Source organism: Benincasa hispida, chromosome 2 (assembly GCF_009727055.1).
Source record: "Benincasa hispida cultivar B227 chromosome 2, ASM972705v1, whole genome shotgun sequence".
NCBI lineage: Eukaryota > Viridiplantae > Streptophyta > Magnoliopsida > Cucurbitales > Cucurbitaceae > Benincasa > Benincasa hispida.
Genome location: NC_052350.1, coordinates 62,210 through 87,385, shown reverse-complemented (window position 1 = coordinate 87,385; position 25,176 = coordinate 62,210). Strand labels below are relative to the sequence as shown.

The 25,176-nt window shown below is 33.0% G+C and overlaps 1 protein-coding gene across 2 annotated transcripts; it reads left to right on the top strand.

The window, feature by feature from the left end:
- Positions 1–11,625: 11,625 nt before the first annotated feature.
- Positions 11,626–17,569, top strand: LOC120071925 (general transcription factor IIE subunit 1). 2 transcript variants are annotated; one of them, XM_039024362.1, is made up of 10 exons: positions 11,626–11,813; positions 11,971–12,093; positions 13,070–13,190; positions 14,374–14,502; positions 14,624–14,733; positions 14,875–15,058; positions 15,387–15,590; positions 15,682–15,915; positions 16,032–16,233; positions 16,973–17,569. In XM_039024362.1, exons 1-10 carry the CDS (start codon positions 11,791–11,793, stop codon positions 17,068–17,070), a joined length of 1,428 nt encoding a protein of 475 aa, XP_038880290.1. In that variant the 5' UTR covers positions 11,626–11,790; the 3' UTR covers positions 17,071–17,569. The 2 variants fall into 2 exon arrangements, with proteins under 2 accessions (XP_038880290.1, XP_038880289.1); XM_039024361.1 differs by having other exon boundaries at positions 16,032–16,236.
- Positions 17,570–25,176: the final 7,607 nt, after the last annotated feature.

Here is a 25,176-nt window from a genome sequence, read left to right as displayed (position 1 = left end):
GTGCTTTTGTGAAATTTATTATATCACCCTAATGTTTCTTTTAATTTACCCTAACTTAGAGGTTGAATTTATGTTTTGGAATTTTCACAATCCAAGGCATAGATAGTTGATAGTTGATGGAGGAAATTTTCTATGTGCCTATTCTTTATTTATTTCAAGATAAATATCAACTTTATGGTGGTATCAATTTAAACTCTAAATTAATATTGTATTAATTTAAATTCTAAATTTTTATGGTTGTGTGTCTGTTAAACTTCAAACTAATACAACTTTAAAGTTTAAGAGTATAAATTGATATTTACCCTTTATTTTATTTTATTTTATGTATAATATGATAAGGAGAACAAACTTCTATATAGTTTTACTATGCTATGATATTATCTACTTTAGACATAGATTCTCATGTTAGGCTTTTAGGACACTCCAAAATGTCTCATGACAATGAAGATAATTGTTTTCACTTATGTATTGTCAACTTTTTTCTTCTCTTATCAATGTGTGACATTTTTTTGCATCTAATACAATATAATTGTAGATATGGAGGTTCGAACTTTTGAAGAGAGAGCGCATACCATTAATTATCGTTAAACTAAACTCATTTTGACTTATTATCATTGTTGTTGGGAGAGATTTTTCAATTGGGAGTATAATAGAATACCAAATAGTAGTCCAAACATTAGAGGTAAATTTATTGTTGAGAATCTCACATTGGAAAAACCAAGAGGACTCGCACTCTTTATAAGATAAACGCACTACTCTTTTTATTGTCAATTGGTTTTTAGATGAAATCTCATCTATCAAATATGATATCAAAGCCTATAAAGTTGTACTCAAACATCTTCACTAGGTAGACACATTTTTAGCAATCTTCATCATCTCCGATTCATTAATATATTATTAAACACAAATGAGAGAATAACACATATCAATCCAGTTAAAGACTAGAGATAAACCCAAAGAAAGAGAACATTAAATAATTTATATGCATTTTTTTTTTTTTTGAAATCGAAGATTCGATTTTCTACATCAATAATTATTATACTAAAAAATCAATATAATCACTTCAAGACAGAAAAAATGGTGTGTTTACAGTCATTTTTATCTATAGAACATAGGGGCAATAAGGAAATGACCAACCCAGAAGAAGCATTGAAGCTGCCAAAAAGATGTAGACAACAAGGTGGGAGTGGACCATTAATTGGAAAATTCACAGAAAATTAAGAGAAAATTATAGGTTGAAATTATTATCCTATCATTTCCTCGACGAATTAAGAATAAAAGTGGTTAACTAATTAAGCTTAATTAATTTAGACTTTCCCATATGATTTTAATCCCTCAATAATCTCCATAGAATTAAAATGGCATATCATAGGATTATAATCTATTATCATATGCATGTCCAATATCTGTCCATTGGTGGATTATTTTATCATCTAAATCTAAATAATACATCTCATCATTATCCTCTCTATAATTTAATTAGAGTTACCAAATACTCCCACCATTGATAAATAAATACATGATTGAGTAAAAAAAAATGGTGTGTACTATTGAGAATTTTAACCTTCGATCTTATCGACACATATTACACGTAACGTAGGAGACATCTCTATTTTTCCCTTTGGGAATCCTCAATTTGCCTCTGACCATCAAATGAAATGTGAATAACCCGCTCTGTTCTCTTTGAAACAAGGGATGCTTCTGGTTCTGTCGGTGCTTGAAACAATTTAGTCTTCTCCATATTATTATATCTCTAGAGTCAATAATTTTATATGAAGAACTACTGAACTCAATCACTTGCTATCGTTACTCTTCAGTATAAGTATAATAATTAAAAACAAAATTTAACTTTTAAATCAAGAGCATAAATTTCAATCTCTCTTCTTTTCTAGCGAGTTCAACAATATATTCGGGAAGGAGATTCGAGTATCTAATTTTTTAGTTAAAGTTGCATACTCTATTTCAAGAAGAAACCTTATTATGATACTTTATTTTTAAAATTTCTTCTTATTGATGATATATGCAAATTTGTGCTTGGTATGTGTGTGTAATAATATTACATATTGAAAGAAAGAGAGAATACAATAAGCAACAGATAAATAGGTATTGTGTTGTTGAATATAAATATCCAAACTCTGGGGGTGGTGCACCACATAAAATGAAACTTTTCATTGTACCAATAAAATAATAATGTGAAAGCTTGGTTGTAAGTAAACTTGTGTGTTACGTACAGTACTGCATGATTTGTGGTTCTTCTTTGTCGGGTCAATAATTTAGTGGTTAAAATATCATTTTGATCACTATATTTTAAAATTTATTCGCTATACTTTTAATTCTGTCTAATTTTAGTTTTTGTAGTTTCAATAAATTTTAAATTTAGTTCTCAATACCAGATTATTGTTGATTTTTTTAAAAAAAATTTTTGTTATCTAATAACATTTTTACTATAAATTTTGGAAATATATTCACATATTTTGGATTTTGATTTTAATTTCAGACCCAAAAGTTGAATAAAGAGGTCTGATCCAACATGAAATAGAAGAGTTTGGTAAAAGGAAAAAAGCTGAGAAACAACCACGTCTATGAGTTGAATGACGACCACGTGGAGAAGAATTCTTCACTTCTCTGATCTGAAGATGAGATATGCAGATGGAAATGAATTTGGTAAAGAAATTTCTCTCCCTAGACTGAGGTACGAAAATTTTCTCTCAACTCTCTCTAAAACTCTTCTTTCGATTCTAGATCAGACCTCTTTATTCAACTTTTGGGCTTGATATTAAAATCAAAGCCCAATAAAGTGGTATTCGAGCGAATGTAATCTAGGATAGATTTGATTGAGTGTCATGCCTTTGTAAAACTATGTCTGGTGGCCTTGCCCGAAACACAATGCTCACGAAAGTAAGTTTATCAGAGATTCCTTTAGGTAGAATACCCTGTTTAGATAGAGTTTCCAACCCCTTAGCACTAATGTGTGACAATCTCTTATGCCAAATGTTAGCCTCTATCAATTCATTAGTGGTCACTGTATAGGCCCCCATCATCATCTCAACTCCTCTGACCAGAAATAGGTCATTGACCTTCTCTCTAACTAGAACCACCTTAGAATCTTTAAGAACTTCGAGAATTCCACCATTTCCTCTATATTCACACCCTACTGCATCCATTTATGAGGAGTTTCACAATACCATCATTCAATTTTAATGACACTAATCCAATCCCTTTAATTTTACAAGCCTAGTTGTTGTCCATGTAGACCATTTCTCCACCAATTTCCTAGTAGGTATTGAACCAAAGTCTCATAAGGGGTTATATGGTAGGTGTATCCAGAATCCAGAATCCAATCATATTTACCAGGTTTACATAATTTGTTTTATCTTGTGTTGAAGCTAATACATCAGAGTAAATGTAGGACTATTCTACAACTACAGCTTCAGACTGCTTGCCTTTAACTTCTTTCTATTTTTTCTGATTCTTCATTTTAAGAATAAATCAATCTTTAATTAGGTGACCTTTGTTCTTGCAATATTTGCATTTAATCTTCTGTTTAGGCTTGTTTTCATCAGTATGTTGTTGTTTCTTCCCTTGGAGTGATTGGGCTTAAAATTCCCCTTCACAAACAACCCTTCACCACTTAGTTATTCCTTCTTCATTGTTGCATATCAAGTTCTCTTGTTCTTGAAGCCGCGATGATTGCATCAGTGGTTATAGTATCCTTTTCATATTTCAAAAAATTCTTAATTTCTTTGTAGGAGTTCGGTAGGGAGTTTAAAAGTTCATAGGCCTCATTTTCATCACCTAATTTCTCCCCAAGGTTCTTGAATTCAGCAACAATTTTCTTAAATTCATCAAGGTTAGCAGAAAGTGATCTTGATGAGTCCATTTTAAATATAAAGAACCTCTCCCTTAGGCGTACGTCTTATTTGGAAGATCCTTGGTTGCAAATAGATCTTCCAACTTAGTCTAAATCTTATAGGTTGTCTCTTGATCAAGGACTTGCCTCAAAACGTTGTCACTCAGATTTAGAACTGAAGTACCATAAGCTACCAGCTCACAATCTTCCTTTTCTTGAGTTGTGACTGTATTTGGTAGAGTAGTTGGATCAAGAATGGCCTTGTAAGCCTTCTGTTGGCCAAGGATGACTCTGATTTTGGTTTTCCACTAGCTAAAATCACCTTTTCCATCGAATTTCTCCACTTCAAACCTTGCTATTGCCATGACTTCGCTGAATCTTGATTCTCGATTCTCCAAGAACTAAAATCTTGATTGTCTTTATGCTCTGATACCAATTTGTTAGGCCTGAAATCAAATTTAAAGCCCAACATATATATTATATTTATTTGCATGAAAATTACTATTAGTATTAAACTAAATTTGCTAGAAATTAAAGGGTCGTTTGGATTGACTTGAGGAAAAAAAAAGTTTTTTAAAAAAATTCATTTTTATTTTATCGCTTCTGATAAAAACTGATTCATGATGTGTTTGGATAGATTTTCAAGTGTTTATTTAAAAAATAAGTCAACTTGGAAGAAATTAGAGTGTTTTGGCAACCATTTAAAATAGCTTTTTAGATGTATTTTAATAAGTTTTTATCAAAAGTGATCAATTAAAAATGATTCTTTTGAAAATCACTTTTTTCTCAAGTCAATCTAGAGGCCCTAAAGTACACCTGAAAAGTTATTTTGAATGGTTACCAAACACTCCAATTTTTTTCAAAATGACTTATTTTTAAAATTAAATACTTGAAAATGTATTCCAAACACATTCTAACTTTGAGAGACTAAATTTAAAATATAGAAAGTACATGAACTACTACAGATGGTGGTGGGATACAATACTAAATTTAAAATATATTGAAAGTACAAGACTAAATTTAAGGATTAAGGTGGGATACCTGATCCTGGTAACACTACGAATACGACCCGCTTTGTAGAGATTTGCAAGTATTGTAAACTACTATAGATGATAGATCCTAACCATTCATGTAGAGACTACGAGCGGATGTCCTATACAAAGAGTTTGTATAAGACCGGACCACGAGATGACTAGACTCTGTATATAACGGCGTTGATACTAGAGATTTACATCTCACCTAAACGACCATAGGTGACACGACCTCAATCCTGAGTGTTTTGGGAACTCCTGCCTTTGAGAGCGATCCTTTGATTAGTATAGGTGAGAGTGGCCAGATTGCTAACTCAAGATGCCTACCTTTTCGGAGACTTGTCTGATTTAGGAGTTGGGAACTCAATCCACAAGATGGAATTCACTCCTTTCCCGAAGTAGGGATAAGTAGAGAGATTGCTCCTTTAAGGGCTGATTCCAGGGCTTGAACACAGTGGCCACAACTTCTCTTTGGAAGAGGAGCTAATACAATAGATAGGACTAAAATGACTTATGTAATCTGAAGGGAATCAATCAGGTACAAACGTACTATAGGGATTAGATGTAAACTACAAAGGAGGCATAATTACACGGATTAATTAGAAACACACCAATAAAAACCAGACATTGTACTTCATGAGCATCTGATGGGTAAAAGGAACATTTAACGCACTATACTAATTAGTTAAGATGGACACATAATATATATGTGGTTAGAGAGTTCATGTCGGTCTTTAGTGGATGCCTGGCAGTTTTACGGATGGTGGACCCCATGACTAAAGAGTTTAGTCAGTTATTCACGTACCGGTTGAAGTTCATCGACGCCTACAGGGTCCATAAGTCCCAATGGAATAGCTCCATGATTCAGCTTGAAAGATCAGTTCTTCGGTGATTGATTGAATGTATTACAATTGAGACAAGAGTAATTCTGATTATATATATATGATCGCGTTTGATGTATAGAGATATACTAGTTGAGCAAGCACTTAATATTAACAAGTGAAAATTATACATTAAGTAGCTTAAATAGAAATAGAAAAATAGCTATATGATTTATATGTTTCATGAGAATGAAATATTAAACTATAGGTTATAAATATAGTATGATAAGTTGGTTATAATTTATATTTATAACATAATATTAAATTATTGGATAAATTAAATCTTTTTTCTCCATAACCAAACTTGAGTGGGAAGGTTATTGGTGGTTTCAAATGATAACCGTTGAGAATAAAAATAAATTTGTTTTCTTAATTTTAGTAAGCATTTGTCAAAATTGATTTTTGAGAAATTTTCTTCTCGGAAAAAAGAATCTCATGAGAAGTTGTCCAAGTAATAAGATTTAACTAAAGCGACAACTTGAACAAAAGTACACAATCATAGTAGATTTTGTAGGCGACAGACAAGTAGCTAAGTGAAATTTAGCTAAACGCATTGGCATGATCTAATATGATACGTTTTCAGCCATCTCCCACTTGCGCTCAATCGCGTACACATGTTGTTGTATTCCTTCCCAGATCTCTCGCCTCAAACCAAGTCAACAGAGCCCTCTACCCTCTGGATTCTCATATACGCGCAGAATACCAGGTAAGCCTTTACGTCGTGCGTGATCTACTCAACTCAGACCATCGATCGAACGGTTTTGTGTCAAGGCCGTTGTTAGCGTTTGGATGATTCGTGATCGAGGATCGCATCATTGAGTCTCAGCAGCGCGCAATATTCGGCTGTCTAAAGTAAAAAGCGTCGTTGTTGAGAGGAGCGTTCGATGTTGCTGTGAAAAATCGAGGTTCCAATAAATCAAGGAGCATAGAGACGAGTCTACAAATGTGTGTAAAGTTTCTCTTGATCATTTGTAGTTTCATGTTGTAATTTTTGTAATGAATGCATAACCATTTGTTTCTATTTTTTACTATAATTTGTAAGATTCATACATAATTGTAATTTGGAAGAATCTTTCCATTGCTCATGGCAATCTCCGTGATGATATTCCTTCAGGTGCATAATATGATAAGTATGGTTTTCGTTGAACGTTGGGTTAGGAACCAGACTAGTTTATGTTAATGGTAGGGGTATACTAGGTTGGGTTGGGAAATTTTTGGAACATCTGAAATTCGATGTTGGTCGTGTTGGCTACACCGAATAACTCGAATCGAGTCTCCACACATCAACCCTTAAAATTGGGGTAGTTTGGTTGGGTTGTTGGGTTATTTATTTTTTTTTTTCTCTTTTAGTACATTTTTTTATTAACTTAAAATATTTAAATTTTTACAACATATATTAATAAATAAAATTTAAAAACTCAAAGATTAATTATCAAAATTAAGATATCATTATAAACTCAAGCAAATACCATAAAAATAGAGATATAATATTTATAAGTTATAATATATATATATTTGGTAATATTAAAAAGTGGGTTGGGTTGGGTCAACCTGAACCCAACCCAACCAGAAAAACAACAACAATTAACCGAAACCAACCATTATAATTTAGGTTGGGTAGTCTGGGTTGTTCGAGTTGTCGGGTCATTTGAACACTGATGCGTTTTGTTTATGCCGATGAAATAATAATGCTTTTGAGAATTAAACGCTAGTTTTCTTCAGTCAAACCCAAGTGCAAGTCTGACCAAAGTTCCTGGTGAGTCTAGGGTCGAACATAGGGATTGCTTGTAAGTATACGATGAAACTAAAAATATGATCTCCGCATGTGTTAAAAATTTTCAAAAGAGATTGAATAAGTAAACTTAAACCTAAATATGCGATGAGGATTATGTCTAAAGTAAAGCAGCGTGAATCGAATAACAGTTATGTGATAGGAAGGTTGAGAAGAATTTTCACTAACATTTTCTAAAGACCTGAATGAAATATGCGATCAAGTTGTACACTTAATGTTACAACCAACACTTCTCATTGTCTTTTGCCACATTATAATCTTCTCTAAGATGCATGCGATAGGTGTAATATGTAGAGAATGTACTTATTTCTAAGGAACATTTTATCTCGTTTTATGAGTCTTAATCTAAATTCTCCCAAACTTAGATTAGCTTTACTTAGAACAATTTCTCAATTGATTCAAGCAACAAATTTAAGCATGCATAAAACAAGTTGATCGCATGATTCCTCCAGTTATTTAGTCATGTTAGCTACAATCTTCCCAACCCATGAAACGATTTAGCTATGCATGATATAGGTGGAAATGATAGATAAGATGTATAATAAACATGTATTCATACTGAAATTCTTGTCAATACAAGAAATACAATACAAATACATAAAAAGAGAAAGGGTCAGAGAGTCGAGTGTGGTTCGCAAGGTCCTGCTTCCTCCGACTTGTTTTTCAGCTGCTTCCTTAGATATTCGAACATAATAATCTTCTTCTTTTCCTAGAGTCCTAAGCTCTCACCAAGGAGTGTCTATGGAAGAATGACAGGGGTTTCAAGCAGAATCTCTTATTAGGGTGTTCTTCTTGTCTCCCACAATGTATCCCCTAGTATAATAAGAACTTTGAACTTAAAATTTTAACAACTAACGACTAACTCCTCTCACTATTCATCTTTTTCTGCATGACATCTGCATGGGTGTTTATAGGTGTTTACAATCATTGCTTTTCTTAAGCTCATGATTGTATTGATGAGCACATTAAATTCCATATCCTACTGCACTGACTGCAACATATCAATGGTTCATTGAATCTTCAACATAGCTTTCCTGTCGGCTACCAACAATTAAGAAATTTTTGAATAGTGAAAAGGCAACTTGTGATGTGATACCCACCGCCCATATCATGTCATGCCTCATCGCTTGCAGCCTATGCGATCGTCTTCATTATCTTCTCAGGCCGCTTCTTGCTTTGAACACATTAATGGGCATGCGATCACGCGATCATCAGACTTCAGAAGGGTATACTACACCGAAGTAGCGAAATTAGTTTGGAATTTTAAATATGTTATGTGTTAGAACTAAGTGATCGCATGCTTTGCTTTTTGTATAAATTTATTGGCAAAATTTATCTAAGTTGCGTGCCATTGTCTTATTATTTTAAATAAAAGAGATATAATAACTTGTATTTTTACAAGTTATCAAATACTCCTAGTTAATAGTATTTATAAGGGGTAATTACCTTGTAAATATCACATACGGATTTGACAGTTATAGTATGACGTATTCTTGCATAACATGACACCAAATCAAGGATATGAATATGTATGTGAGGATATGCAAGCAAGTACAAATAAATCCAATTAGGTTGTCTCATAATCTATATGTTAGGATAGATTACGCAAGCATGCAAGCATGATGTATGTAATTGAGCATGAAGGTTCCTTATGATGGGAACTACTTACAGAGTAGTTTTATACTATCTCTCGTGATTTTACTTTTTTTTTGATAGTCATGTAGGTGATGATGAAATAGTCGAGGATGATCTTGGTATTGAAGAGGAGGAGCCTTGAGGCAACTTGCCAAAATTTTAGCTCAGTTAAATTAGAATCACACATTTATTATATATTTATTGGATATTTAAAGAAGGTATTGTTATTTTATGATTTTCGCTGTTAAACTTTATTTTTTTTTTTTTTTTCCGGATAGTCATGTAGGTGACGATGAAATAGTCGAGGATGATCTTGGTATTGAAGAGGAGGAGCCTTGAGGCAACTTGCCAAAATTTTAGCTCAGTTAAATTAGAATCACACATTTATTATATATTTATTGGATATTTAAAGAAGGTATTGTTATTTTATGATTTTCGCTGTTAAACTTTATTTTAAATTTTATTTAGAAATGATATTTATGAGTAATGATCTCTATTAAATTAATTAAATATATGGAAAAATTGGGGCCATTACATTTTTTTTTTGTATAGTTTCTATTTAGTCCATATATTTCAAAATGTTATACTTTGTTAGACATTAAATTTTGAATTTGGTTTCAATATAGTCTCTAGGTTCAAAGAGTATTATAATTTTACCATTGAAATTTGAGTTTTGTTTCAATTTGATCTCTAGTTTTCAGTACTCACTTTTAACCTCGATTTTTTCAATAAATACTTACTTTACGTCTTTAGTAGTAACATCTATTAGTTAGATTGAAAGGATTATAATGAATTAAGTTCTATTATTTTTCATCACTCTTAAATTAAATTTAAAATTTCACTTCATGATTATTTAAAATTAATTAATGTACATTATTGTTAGAAACAAATGAGTATTTGGTTAAAAGTCTAATATTCTAAAACTTATGATCAAATAGAAACTAGATCCAAAATTTAGATTGGTTAAGAATCTCACATTTGAAAAATCAAGGGACCTCATGCTCTTTTATAAGATAGATGACTAATTCCTCCCGTTATCAATTGACTTTGAGATCAAATTCCATATAATCTAATATGGTATTAGAATCAATAAAACTCAAATTAGTATTTGGTCAAATAATAGGAAAAATCAAAGGAATTCAAACTCCTCACAGGATAGTTCCCTTTCTTTTTCTTACCATCACATTTTGTTAACCTATATAGTAGAACCCAAAGACCCTTTTTCTTCAACCAGAGTTAATTGAAATCTGCATTATGATTTCCCCATTTTTTTCTATTAATGTTTTAAAAAATAAAGACACATTTTAAAAACTAAAAACAATTGATTTTTAAGTCCTGATCGGATAACTATTTGATTTTTTTAAAAATTAACTTTAATTATAAAATAATACTTCCATTTTTTTTTTGTCAGTCGTCTACATTTGGAGTGTTTCTAAATAATCAAGCCAAAATTTAAAACTAAAAAAAAAAGTTTTACAAACTGTTTTCAGAAGAGTTTTTTTTTTAATTTAAAATTTGACTAGAAATTTAATGCTTACCTAAGAAAGATGATACTGTAATTAGAAAATTGTGAGAAAAACACAATTATCCAGAACCGAAAGTACAAAAAGTTGAATAGTTATTTAGTGGAATCGAAATCGTTATCAAAGATTTAGGTTTGGTTATTTAAAAATTAATTGTACATATTTTTAAAATTTGGACTAAAAATTAAAAGCATTTTAGAAGTACATAATAAAGTAAAAGATTCAATTGAAATTGTTATCGGAAAGTATATTAAAGTACTCAATATCAATATTTAAAATGTCTTTTCTTCATCACTTGCATACAAATCTCAATTTATTGATTGAAATTTAGTCAATTCTGTAACAATGTTCATCTAATTTTGTCGTTGTTTGCATTATTCTCAAAAAAAAAAAGAAAAAAAGGAATGTTAAACATTGAGATAAACGTAAGAGGTAATATATATTTTTTAAGAAACCAAGCTGAACCGATCCGGTTCGGTGCACATTTCAGATACAACCGAACCGAACCGCTTGGTTCGCCGGTCCGATCGATCCATAATTAAAGCAATAGGTTTCGTTTCATCTTCCATTCACTTCACATTCCCAAATCACGAATCCCATCCTCACCAGTCACCACCGTTCGTGCCTTCGCCACTCTCTCTCTCAGTCGCCGGTTGCCGTCCGCCGTCGAACAGGTTCGGCCATCGCCATTCCCTCCCTCTCTCATCATGGTAGTTTTTGCCGTTCAACTCTACTATTCCTTATCAAATCGAATCGGGCCGATTAAGTTAGGCCCAAAAGCCTTTATAGAGGCCCAATAAATCAGGCCGATGAAAGCCCATTTACTGATGAACCCGAGCAATCGTAGATAATCCGACCCGCAAGTTTCCTAATAGCATACGCTTTGTTTCGTCTATTTATGACGGCCAGTGCTCTCATTCGCCTCTTTTTGTTCCTGTTCTCTCAGGATCTTCAGATCTCTCTCCTCTGCAAAGTCTTGGTTGAATTGAATACCGAAGAATTCAGCTCACATGTATTAGCAAGACCAGTTCTAAGTATTTGATTGAGGAATTGAACCCCAAGTTAATTCTTCACCATCATGAGTATCGAACCTTTTAACAGGTACTTTCCTCTATTAACTTGTGAGCCCTCTCAAATGATAAAATGGCAATTTGAATACCTTTTCTAGCTCTGAACAATGGGACTGTTTTCTGTTGTAATTTTTCTTCGTGGATTTTGTTTAATTTGGTGTGTTGAATGATCTTGATCAATTGGGCAGGTTGGTGAAGTTAGCTGCGAGAGCTTTCTACGATGACATTACGACTAAAGGGGATAATCAACCCAAGACCGGTCGGAGTGATAACAGGGGAATCGCGGTTGTTGTTCTTGATGCTCTCACGAGGTACTATTTGGCGTTTTTATTTACTTGGAAATCTTTAGCCTTATATACAAGGCAAAAGCAGAATCTCGCTCAATTTTGTTGTTACCAAACAACTAAAAGGAGGGGGAGGGGGAGGGGGAGCTACATTAGTGGAATGAATTTTTCGTAGGAACTGTGCTTGAATATGATTGGATTAGTGGGAATTCGAAGGGCACCCTCTTTCTTGATTTTGAACGTATTGCAGTTTTAAGTGGATTCTTGGTAGTTATATTTCCAGACTAAGATGTGCACTGTAGACATTTTATTTTATTTTTTAAATATGTGTGGGTATCCGAGCTAGCTTAAACTAATCCCACGAGAGAACCCACTTGACCCTACAATATTTAAGTGCCAAATAAACTCATAGGATATTAAATCATGGGTAACAAGGATTGAATCCATCCTTTCAAAGTTCTTTATTAAATCCATGGTTCTTTTTTACCACTAGGCCATCCCATGATGGTTCCAGACATTGTACGTATTGTACACCCAATTCTGCTAGTGCTGGGTACAACTAAGTCGATCGACATTATGGTTGCTTGTACATGTTTCTTGAAACTTGTCTCGTATGTGTTATTTCTCTAGTGAAGCTAAGTTGAAGGATGACAGGGCACATTGATGCAGCTTACTCAATAGCTTAGTTGTACTTCTGTTTCTTTTTATTATCATTTCATTTTTGCTTATTATTGGTTCATCTGTTATTTGTTAAGGAACCTTATCCTGTTTTTTAAGTTAGAATTTTTGGACGGTCTGAGCAATTTGGTAATTGAAAAATGTCATTTTAAAGTTTCAAGTTTCATAATTTATTGTCATAAAAGCCTTGCTCGTCTGTTCTTGAATTTGTTATGATGGCAAATCCTTGCACGCATCTATCTTCTTTTGTGAATTTGATGAGCTGTTTTACTGCCACATTATTCCTTTGCTTATCATATTTTTTTTTGGTTGTATCCTTTCCTAGACGACAATGGGTTCGGGAAGAAGATTTGGCAAAGAACTTAAAACTACATTCAAAGCAATTACGTCGAACCCTAAGGTTTTTAGAAGAGGAAAAACTGATTACTCGAGATCATAGAAGGGAGGTCAGTGCTGACTCTATCAATGCATCTTGTTCTTGTGCCTATTAGGTTAGTAGTCTTGAAATTTCTTAGTATGTAGTTTTGAGCATCTTAACTTGATTGTCTATAAGCATCTAAGGTGCTTATGTTGAATGGAGTTTATTTGTTATTTTATTTAATTTTGTTAAAAAGAAACAAAGAAGTGTTTCAAGGGACAGCTAGGCCATTGGAGACGCTTGGGACATTACTGTTTTTGTTGCCTCTTGGTGTATTTAGTTTAAATTTGAGTTGAATAATAAGTTTAGTATTGAACTTTTAAGTTTGTGTCTATTTGGTTCTTGAATTTTAAAATCTGTTTAATAGATCTTTGAACTTTCAATTTTATCCTAGACATATTCGAAGTTCTTATAAATTAATTGATCTATTAGATAAAAAATTGAGTTTTATGTCTGATGCAATTCTAAACTTTCAACTTTTTGTTTAGTAGATTCGTGGTTTTTCAAAGGTCAAGAACTCGTTGGACACAAAATTTGAAATCTAGAGACCGATTGGACATGAAACTGAAAGTTTAGGCACCAAGTTGACACAAACTTGAAAGTTATTGGGACTAAACTTGCTAGACCTATCGAACACAAACTTCAAAGTTATTGGGACCAAATGGGTCTATCGGACATAAAATTGAAAGTTCAAAGACCAATTTAGATACGAGATTGCATAAATGCCACTAGCACTTTGGAGCATATACTAATAAATATAGTCCGTGCTGAATCCATTGATAGATGGCTCTACTGCAATTATTAGTGCCTACATCACTTTACCTTTTTTCATGGACTAGACATATGGGCAATCCACCTTTCTCTCTTGTATGTGTCACACCATTTTACATCTTCACTAGAGAGGAGATTGGAAAATAAGAATTAGAACTAAGTTGAATGACGTTCACTCTCATCACCTCTGCACTTTTTTCTCTCTCATTTTACATTTTATCTTCCTGTATTTCTAAATTCGAGGCTGATTGATATGCGTGGTATGTAAACTTGTCTGGTATTTTTCATATAGAAAAATCTATTTGAGTTGTGTTAAACATATTGCGTAATGATTAATACTTTTTTTAACGTGGAGGAGCGTATCAACAAGTTATCGTTTTGTATCATTATTGCATTATTTATAGGCATTCTCTTCATCTTTTTGCTATTTGCTTTTCCAGACAGCTAAGGGAGCAAAGATATTTAGTGCTGCGGTTGCTGCCACAGCCGATGGTCAACACCCAGTGAAGGAGGGGGATGAAAAGATTAAGATGCACACACATTCTTATTGCTCGCTAGACTATGCGCAGGTTTCTTTTCTATATATAATTTTTATGGTTGCTTCATCACTAAATAATAAGTGTATCTAAACCCCACAAAAACAGACTTAATTCTGATAAGTTACCATATTAAAGCTAAACTTTGTTTCAGATCTATGATGTGGTTCGATACAGGATGCACCGCATGAAGAAAAAACTGAAAGATGAACTGGAGGACAAGAACACAGTTCAAGAGTATATATGCCCCAACTGTTCGAGAAGGTTTTGATGATGGGTTCTTTTTCTCTTAAGAAATGTTCTTTCTGATATTTTGTAATTTCAACCGGATGAAATCACAGCACTGAACACTTGTTAGATTTCTTTATCTGGAAGCAAGCTTGAAAATTTAATGATATTGATTAGGTACACTGCTTTGGATGCTCTTCGATTAATCTCTTTTGAGGATGAATATTTCCATTGTGAAAATTGCAATGGAGAGCTGGTTGCAGAGAGTGACAAACTGGCTGCTGCCCAAGGAGGGGATGGAGATGATAATGCCAGGAAGCGTCGGCATGAAAAATTGAAGGACATGCTTCAAAAGATGGAGGTTTGATCTCTTTAAATAGAATTTTGTTTTTCAACGTGCTGTGTATTTTACATGAAGTACAATGACCCAAACGAAGTGCATTCTGAATCTTGTTTGACTTTAAATATTTATTTATTATTTTTAATCATAACGATCTTGAAAGAATTGAATCCTGGATATGAGAAAGCATAATTTTATGCTGTAGTGAGCTGATTATTTTTCTTTAAATAATGAACACCTGTTTTGTAGAAGACTTCTGATTCTTTTCTTCTTGGCTTCTGTCTGTTTCAGAATTTAAATAAGGTATTTATTTATTATTTTTTGTGATGAATAAATCAAAAAATTGCAGGTCCAGCTTAAACCTTTAATGGAACAACTCAGCAGAGTCAAAGATTTGCCGGTTCCAGAATTTGGAACTCTTTTAGCATGGGAAGCTCGTGCAAGTGCAGCTGCACGGGGGGCAAATGGTGATCTCAATGGCAATGATCCCTCGAAATCAGCTCAAGGTTTGGGATATGGGGGAACACCTATGCCTTTTGTTGGCGAGACCAAGGTATCCATTTTTCCACCTCATGATTGTTTTATCGTTGGACCTTGAAAGGTACCAGTCTGATGATCAATGAGTTTTTGAATGAATCCGTTAGGTTGAAGTTGCCTTTTCTGGGGCTGAGGGCAAGGGAGTGGATGTTAAATCTGAATCCGAGAACACAGGTCTGAAAGTTTTACCTCCTTGGATGATCAAGAAAGGAATGAACCTCACAAAGGAACAACGCGGGGAGGTCAAAGACGAGTCAAAGATGGATGCTGGTTCAGCTTCTGCTCAGTTTTCTGATGATAAAAAATCATCAGCCAATGATGATGATAAAACGAATATACAGGCTCGTTCAATTAGATTTGCTCTTTTCATTTCTTATGAATTTTAAGTGCTTTTTTATCCTAATATCTAAAATTGAAAGTAATTATACGATTAATGTACTGGTGGGCTGTATTGTAGGATGAGTATGTTAAAGCTTATTATGCTGCTATACTGAAGAAGCAACAAGAGCTTGAAGAAGCTGCTAAGGGACAAGAAGAATTGCCCAGTACAGAGGTTACTGAAAACGTGGCTAACAGAAACTCCAGTCGCCAGGTGGGAATGAAGGCAAAACGTGAAGAGGATGAAGAAGATGATATTGAGTGGGAGGAGGCTCCAATAGGTGGTGAGACAATTTTTCCTGTCCATGTTTGATTCTTTAAATTTTTATGGTGTTTATATCTGCTTATTATTCTGCCGTGCAAGCACCTTGATTGTGCCCTAAATTTGTAAATGACGTAGAATGTCGCATGCTTTTATCTGTTTCGAGATTCAGCATGGTTTTATATGAGAGAAAATGTTTTACTTTGAGAAATAGCTTCTTGGTAATCATTTTTTGTGTATGGATTTTATTATCCTCGTGCAGGGCTGAGGTAATATTCTCTTTATGGTTCCAATTTTATTAAAGTCATTGAAGTGATTTTGTGCATGAATTTTATGTTTCATGTGGCTTAAATATTCTGCTTCTTATTTGTGTTCGGAGCCGCGTACTGACTTTCTAGTTTCAAAACATAATTGATTATTCCTATACAAAAAGAACAGGATTGATTACAAATTGCAACCAAAGTATTATTATTTTATGCTCTCATATCGTACCAGCTTTTGAAGTGATAGCAATTTCAAATTTGCATATCAAATTCACTACTGTGTACTTGGGAGTTTTTGGAAGACATTTAGTGACAAAATTCTTTAGGTTCTTAATTATTAATTTTTCAGTTGTACATTAGATTTTATTATGATTCTTAGACTAACTTTTTAAGGATGGTCAAGTAGAACTCTTCTTTAGTTGGTTGTGGCATATTTTACGAGTAAAATTAAGTTGGGTTAAGGAAGAACCTTACCTTTCATGCCATATTTCACAGGTAATGCAAATGAAAATTACAAGGTTGACTTGAATGTTGAAGCATCGGCTTCGGTAGAAGATGAAGAAGAAGATGATGTGGATTGGGAGGAAGGTTGAAGAGGCAAAGAGAATTTTATACCCCAAATCTGACACAAGGTGATATTACCTTTCTTCCATCTGGAAGGCCTTAATGAATTGAGGTAGAAGCTCTGCAGTTAATCTTGAGCAGCCGTGTTACTTGTTATGTTCGAGCCGATTTTAAAGATCTCTAGCCTATAATTGCTTGATTTACTGCTGACATTTCATCTTGGGGACTCCGATGAATTGAACTGTTTGGTGTGCTGGAAGAAAAGATCAAGAAAAAATAGATATTTAATTGATTTATCACTCACAAATTAAGTAGAAATAAGAGAGGATTATCCATGTGTTACCAATTACAGTGGGATAAACTCGTGTGCTAACTTACTATTGAAGCAATACGGTGTATTTTACAATAGTTTTTACTTGTTTAGCTGATATAGAATTTTAGAAATAAAGACAGCTATTGCCAAACAATTTCTCATTGCTCTCCTTGTAGAAACAATAGAACATAACAAGTTAAATATCTTTTTAAGTATTGCATAATGCACATGCTTTATTTGTATGTTATATATTCTTATTGATTGCAATAACAATTGGCAGCTCTATCAGATCACAATTCCGTTCAGGATTCTACATATTGAGTTTTTGTAGGTTGCAGCAGCGTGGAATGTAGAACGTACTAATCCTGCATAAAACTGTTTACTTTTACGCAGTTTAGTCTCAAGAAAACATTCTTATACTGGATATACAGCACCTTTGATATCCTCTTAATATGTTGCCCTCTTTCCCAGCTTTGGTCACATCAACTTTTAGAATAGAGGGGTTTTCTACATCTAAGCTTGACCCGTACAACTTATAGAACAATGACCATACTTGAACAAGATTTGTTCGGTAGGTTGTAAACTCTGCCTTTGAGTTCTAAGGAGACCGTACAACTTATAGAACGATGACCTTACTTGAATGGGACTGGTATTATAGGTTGTACAAACGTGTCCTTGAGTGCTAAAGAGACTGTACAACTTATGGAACATATCCTATTCAAGTTACATCATTGCTATGTAGGAAGTAATTGAAACAATCTTAGTGGGGTAGCTGGAAAGAAGGAAGGGAAAGGTAGTAGGAAATCCAAAAGCTATCAAGATCAAGGTCATCTACTCTGATATACCAAATGTGAACTAATACACCAGAATTTGCTAGTGTTATTTGGTGAAACTGTCTGTGGTTTAAGCAAAAAAGTTGTAGGTGGGGGGTGATTTGACTTTCCCCTCTTCCTTCTCATGAATTTTCCCAACCCATGCCGACATTTTTGCATAAGAATTATCAATGATCGGATGGTCAATATTTGATGAAGTGATAAGATTAGCATATAATATCCATGGCCAAGGGAGGGAGGGCATAGCCGACAAAGTGATGTAGAAAAAAGCCATTCAAAGTCCATATTCCCACTTCCTGAAGAAAAGGGGAGTGCTTAGTTTTTAACAAAAAGATTGTTTAGGAACTTGGGTTTGCACACTCAACCATATTGGATCTTTGTTGTTTCTATATTGCTTTGCTTCCTCTATTCCAAGAACCACCATTCATATTCTATCTCAAGGCCTTTCTCTGATCTTCAAATAGGATTTTATTGTTTCCTTTTCTGATTTTGACACTACCTTTTTCACCATCCTTTTCAAATTAGATCCTAGAACCGGAGGAATAAACAAGTCTTTTTCTTCATCAGTTTCTTACACTAAATAATAGTGTGTAAAGGAAGCAATGTTCCTTTGTTTTAAAGTATTTTTCTTCTTAGGTGAAACTGTTGTTATTATAGGCGTGCAAGGGAATTGCCCATTAAACAGGTAATTCTTTTAGGAGATAAATGGAAAGCAGAGCAAGTCAAACAAAAAATCATGTGAGGTAATATATTTGTATTATAATATGAAAAATACTCAGCCGTATCTCGGACCGTAGCTATTTTTGTGCATTCAATTATAATTTGTTATATAAGAAATTCTTGAAACTTCCTTTTAGAATATTTTAATTATTTGAGTGGATGCATAAAGATAGGTGGTGTTCGAGATGCATTTAAAGTATTACTCTTATGATATTATATGATAAGGTATATGAGAAATTACGACTTCTCATTGCAGCATTTGATATTTGAATATGTTAGGAAAGATTAATAAACAAATAATATAGTAATAGTATGAGTTGTCTCTAAATGGACCTTGAAACCTGCAAAACAGACCTTCCCCACACACCCACTTTACTTGTAAAGTTGAATCAATTTTTTAGTTGCATACAAAAGTCAGCTATCTCTTTCCCCTATTTCCTTCTTTCAATTTTTTATCTCTCTTTTGCCATTTTCTTTTTAAAAAATCTGTAAACTCTCTCTCTCTCTCTCTCTCTCTGTCTAATCCAAAATAAAAATAATGGGCATGTTTTGCTGGCTCCTGCGATGCCTAAGATTTTATATTTATATTTCCTTTTGTTGATTAACAAAGACGAAATACATAATTTTATGTGTTTGTTTGTGTTTATGAATTCTCCACTATTACAACTATTATAGTCAAAATGTACTCCAAATAATAATAATAATAAGCTATCATAATCAAAATAAGCTGTCTCTAAAGAGAGAGTAACACTGTTTTCAATGGTAAAGATTTTTTCTTTTAATAGTTTACTTGCAAGTTTAATCTCTAAAATTTTGATAGGTAATCATTTGATTTCTGAAAATTAAAGTTATAATAACTATTTTCACTAATAACTTTTTATGTATTGTTATTCACTTTCTCTAATGTTTTCGGAACTTAATTTGAAAGCCATATTTCGACCCGGACGTTTTCGGGATGCCCCTAATAACCAACGAATGGCAAGAGATTAAAAAAAAAAATAAAAAAAATTGTTTCTAGAATTTGATTAGATATTCAAGTTTGTTCGTTTGTTTGTTTTTATAATCAAATGTTAAAAATATAATTGGAAAATCCGAAGGAAAAATCACATAAATTTTCAAAATGAAGAACTATAAACGAAATCGTTATCAAACGGGACATAACTTTTAGGTTTGTATTAAATTGACCAACTTCAAAAATCATGTAATGAGTTCTTGAAATTTCAATTTTGTTTCTAATTGGTCACAACACTTCGTAGGAAACGTGTGGGTGATCTCTAAGTTTTTAAATTTATATTTAATACGTTTTTGACATAGTTGATAATTTAATTTTAAATGTGGCCATTAGACATAAAATTGTTTTTTTGTCTACTAAAACCCTAATTTTTATTTTTTGAAATTTTATTTCTTTTTTTTATATATAATATACCCATGTTTTTTTTTTTTAAAAAATGTCTAATTGGTCGAGAACCTACTAAAACACAAAAGTAAAAATTCAAATACTTATTAAATTGAAAAGTTTTTAGAAGCTATTACACTCAAAAACCAATTATATTTAAAAATTCCAGAAGTGTAAGATCTAATACACAAACTAATCTCCTAATTTAACCTTTATAAATAATTGGGATATCAATCTATAATTAACCCAAACAAATAGGAATCTATCAACATAAACATAGCTCAACTAACATAAACATGTAACTAAATTTTTACGATTAAAACCTAAAAGTCCGAGATTCGATCTCTCCCTATATATATATATAAGTCTCTCTCTGTGTGTGCATATTTGGAAATATTATAATCAGAAGTTTGACAATCTGCTTTAAATGAGGGTTTGTTCCTTTAACGCAAAGGAAGGTGTCATTGAAACAAGAATTCTCCACAGTTTTGTCCCCTCACAAACTCTCTCTATTTCTCTCTCTTTCTCTCTTCTTATGAAAGCAAACACTGTCCAATCCAATGTCAACCTTCTCTAATATTTCTTATATACTAATAAATATTAATCCCCCCTTTTCCAAATTAGCTGTCACTCTTTCAAACTCCCATATTCCCTTCATTTCTTCTTCTTCTTCTTCTTCTTCCCCCTCTCCCATGCATTCCTTTCCCCTCCTTAATCATATTCTTCTTCTTACTAATCATCATCATAATAATAATAATGCCTTTAAACCTTCTCTGCAAATTCTTTTCCTTTTTTCTCATCCTTTTTTCCTCTTCAGCTATCCTCTTTCATCAACTTTCTATTCATCATCATCATTACCATCCCAAACATCTTCCAAAAACCTCTCCCTTTTCTCCCAATAGAAAACTTATGCCCTCCAAATTTGATTTCACCATCTTTCTCCAACATCTTCATCAACACCCGAATCATCATCCTCACCATCACCACCACCACCACCACCGTCATCGTCACGACGATTCTCCTACTGCCGGAGCAGAGATTGATCCCAGATACGGTGTCGAAAAACGCCTCGTCCCAACTGGTCCAAATCCATTGCACCATTGAGATTAAGAAAGGTTTATTATTATTATTTTTTTAATTTTTTTTTAAATTTCTTATCAAATCATCATTATGTGTATTCATGTTGTAATCATCTTGTTCAATTCTTCATCAAAGAAAAGGGAAAGAAAAAAAAAAGAATAACTTCTAAAGAAAAAGAAGGGAGGAAAAAAAAACATTATATGTGTATGTGTATATTGTTTTCCTTATAATTGTCAAAATTCAAAATCTCATTTGCAGGAGGATTAATGTAATTTACAGAGCTAAATTAGAAGACCCACTTCTCTGTTTAGAATCCTAATTGTGATTTGATTTTGTTTCAAAGTCATCAAATTATTGGAATTAAACTTCATTAGTTTATGAGAATTATTAGCTAAGGGTTACATCGAGTAGTTTATTATTATTTTTCTAATGCATGAGTCTGAAATTAATTATAAAATAAGAACTAATTTGTTGTATTATTAAAAATTAAGGGAGAAGAAATGGCAGTGAAGACACGGCACGTCGCTGAAAACAAGGGAATTAGAGGAAATTAATTAATATTAATTAAGGGTTAGTTGTAATAGTGATGAAATTTATGAAGAAATATTTGTGGAGAGATTTTCAAAAAGGGGTTACCAATAGGGGTTGACTTAAACAAGAATTTTGGATTGATCATGTGATAAAACTTCCCACTTGAGGGTTTATGGGAAAATAAAAGGTTTTAATAATAATCACATTGGATCCTCTTTGAATGGGGAAAATGCAACCAATTGGAAATAATAGGCCAAAATTTATATATATATATATATATATATGTTTTTAGATAGACCAAAATTGATTGTTTAATAGTTTTATAGGGACATTCTAACTAACAAAATTTAGATTGAGTAAAAAAGTTATAAATAGTTAGGATATTCTCTTACTTATCTTTCCTCTTTTTTAAAATAAAGGTGCATGTTGACTCAATTTCAAAAAAATTTAAATCGAAAAGGTAAAAAGTTCTTATATATGTCATGAAAGTTGTTTCCTACAATTTTCATTTGAAGTGAGAAGAATATATATACAACCTATATTTGGATGAAAACTAAAATAGATATGAAAATATACAAATGGAAAAATATACAAATCAAAGATCCAAATTTATTTCTTAATAATATACAAAGAAAATTTAGGAATTATATTTCCTAATATCCCCTTCAAGTTGGAGCATGAGGATCACAAATGCCAATTTGTGAAGAAGATATATAAAACGTTGTTTCCTACTTTGGTAAAGATATCAGCAAGTTGCTCATTAATAGAAATATGTTGTGTAGCAATGGTGCCATCTTAAACACGTCACGAACATAATGGCAGTCTACCTCAATACGTTTTGTGCATTCATGAAAAATTGGATTTCGAGCAATATGCAATGCCAACTGATGGTCACAAAATAATTTTATAGCATAGGGATGATCCACCCCAAGACTCCAAAGTAAGGCTTTAAGCTACTTGAGTTCAGTCGTAATAGAAGCCATGGAGCGATACTCAGGCTCTACTGATGATCGAAGCACAATTTGCTGCTTCTTGGTTTTCCAAGATATAAGGAAAACCACCAAGAAAAACAAGCCAACCGGTGAGTGAGCGACGAGTCAATGGACAACTAGCCCAATCTGAGTCACGCTAACTAGATAGAGAAAGATCATAACTAGAGTGAAGAAGGATTCCCTGACCTAGACAACTTTTCAAACAACAAATTGTAGGAATTACAGCATTCCAATGTTCTTAGTGTGGTGCCTGCATAAATTGAGTCAAATGTGCACCACATAAGCTAAGTTAGGTCGCGTGAAGGACAAATATCTAAGATATCCAACTAAATGCCGATATCGTTTAGGATTTGCCAACAAAGTACCAATAGCTAGTGTTACGTGATAATTTTGCTCAATTGGAAACCTTGCAAGTTTAGCTCCTAAAAGTCTCATGTCTGAAATGATGTCAAGAGTATATTTTCATTGACAAAGAAAAATGCCCTCTAAATTTCAAGCAACCTTAATGCCAAGAATATATATATATATAGAATAGGTGAATGCCAAGAAAATATTTCAAAATATCTAGGTCCTTCTTGTAAAAACTTTCACCTAAATATTTCTTAAATGAAGCAACATCAGAAGTGTCATTACCAGAAATAATTAGATCATCAACATATACTAAGACATTAAGTTAAACTTGTCCTAATGCAACGAAAAGAGTGAATAATCTGAATAAGACTAGGTGAATCCATATTTCTTCAAAGAAGCAACTAACTTAGCAAACCAACACCTTGGAACTTGACGTAAATCATATAAAGACTTCTTGACACGACACACCATACTTGACACGACACACCATACTTGATGTATTGCTAGTAAAACCAGGTGGTAATTTCATGTACACTTCCTCATCGAAATCACCATGAAGAAAACCATTATGAACATCCATCTGATGCAGTTTTCAATTCTTTGCAACTACAAATGCCAATAAAGTACGTACAGTTACCATTTTTTCCATGGGAGCAAAGGACTCGTTATAATCTATACCCTCAACCTTATAATTGTAAAAAATTATAGGGCCAACCTTGAGTATTTCAATCTCTCCATTCCCATGATATTTAATTTTATATACCCATTACACCGAGCTTTCTTGCCTAGGAGCAAGACTTCTATGACCCAAGTCTGGTTAGCTTCCAATGCATTTATTTCTTTTTGCATGGCTTCTCTCCAACTAGCATCTTTCATAGCTTCAGTAAAATTATGAGGTCCATGTCGTGTAGTTACTGCTATAAGAAATATACGATGTCATGTAGAAAATTTATCATAATTCACAAAATGTGCTATAGAGTGGGGAGTATCTGAGGTGTTCATGGATGCCAATGAACTTGAGGATGGACTCTCTTGCTGTGTAGGTTCAGTAATAAAATCATGAAGAAGAACTGACGGCCTTTTGGTACTTAAACCTCTGCCCAATTCAGCCACTTCAATTGCTTGTTTTCACTGTGTAACACTATTGGTGGGACAATGGTTGTGATGGTGTGATAAGATGTTTCTAAAGGAACTCTAATTACAGAGGACCTTTGTGCGGAAGCGGATCGTCCAAACTTCATTGTGAATGAACTCATACATTTATAGTTAATCAAAAGAGATTATGCACATAACTTAAATTACAACATGCTTTGGAAAAAAAAAACAAAGGATAAGAGACTACACCTTTAAAGAACCCTTCTTCAAGTATATCCCTCGATCGTTCACAAACACAACGAACAACTCGATCTCCTTCGAACAGCAGCAAGTAGAAACTCGATCCTCGAACAGATCCGGACACTACCACTAGATTACCTTGGTATTCTCGGTGTGAGAATCCAAGAGTGGACTCTGGCTTATTTTGGTTAGAGGGAAGGTTTAGTGTGAAGGAGGAAGACAATCGCGTATACAACAGGACTATTGTGTAGATGATGAAGTCTATCGCATAGACTAGCTACTCGATCGTTTAGGCTCTCAAGTGATGGTGTAGTAAGACTCTCTTACTCGATTACTAATAATGTTTGTTTCTCACTTGTATTTGGAATAATTAAAACAATTTTATTTTATCCCAATTTTCCATAAAACCGTATAACTACCCACTAAGGGTGGTTATGGAGAAAAAGAAATTTAATTATCATATAATTAATAAATTATAATATGATAAATAACTTATCATATTATATTTATAACATATAGTTTTAATATTGCATCATATATAATATATAAACCATAGTTCTTTTTATTTATTTATGGCATTTAAT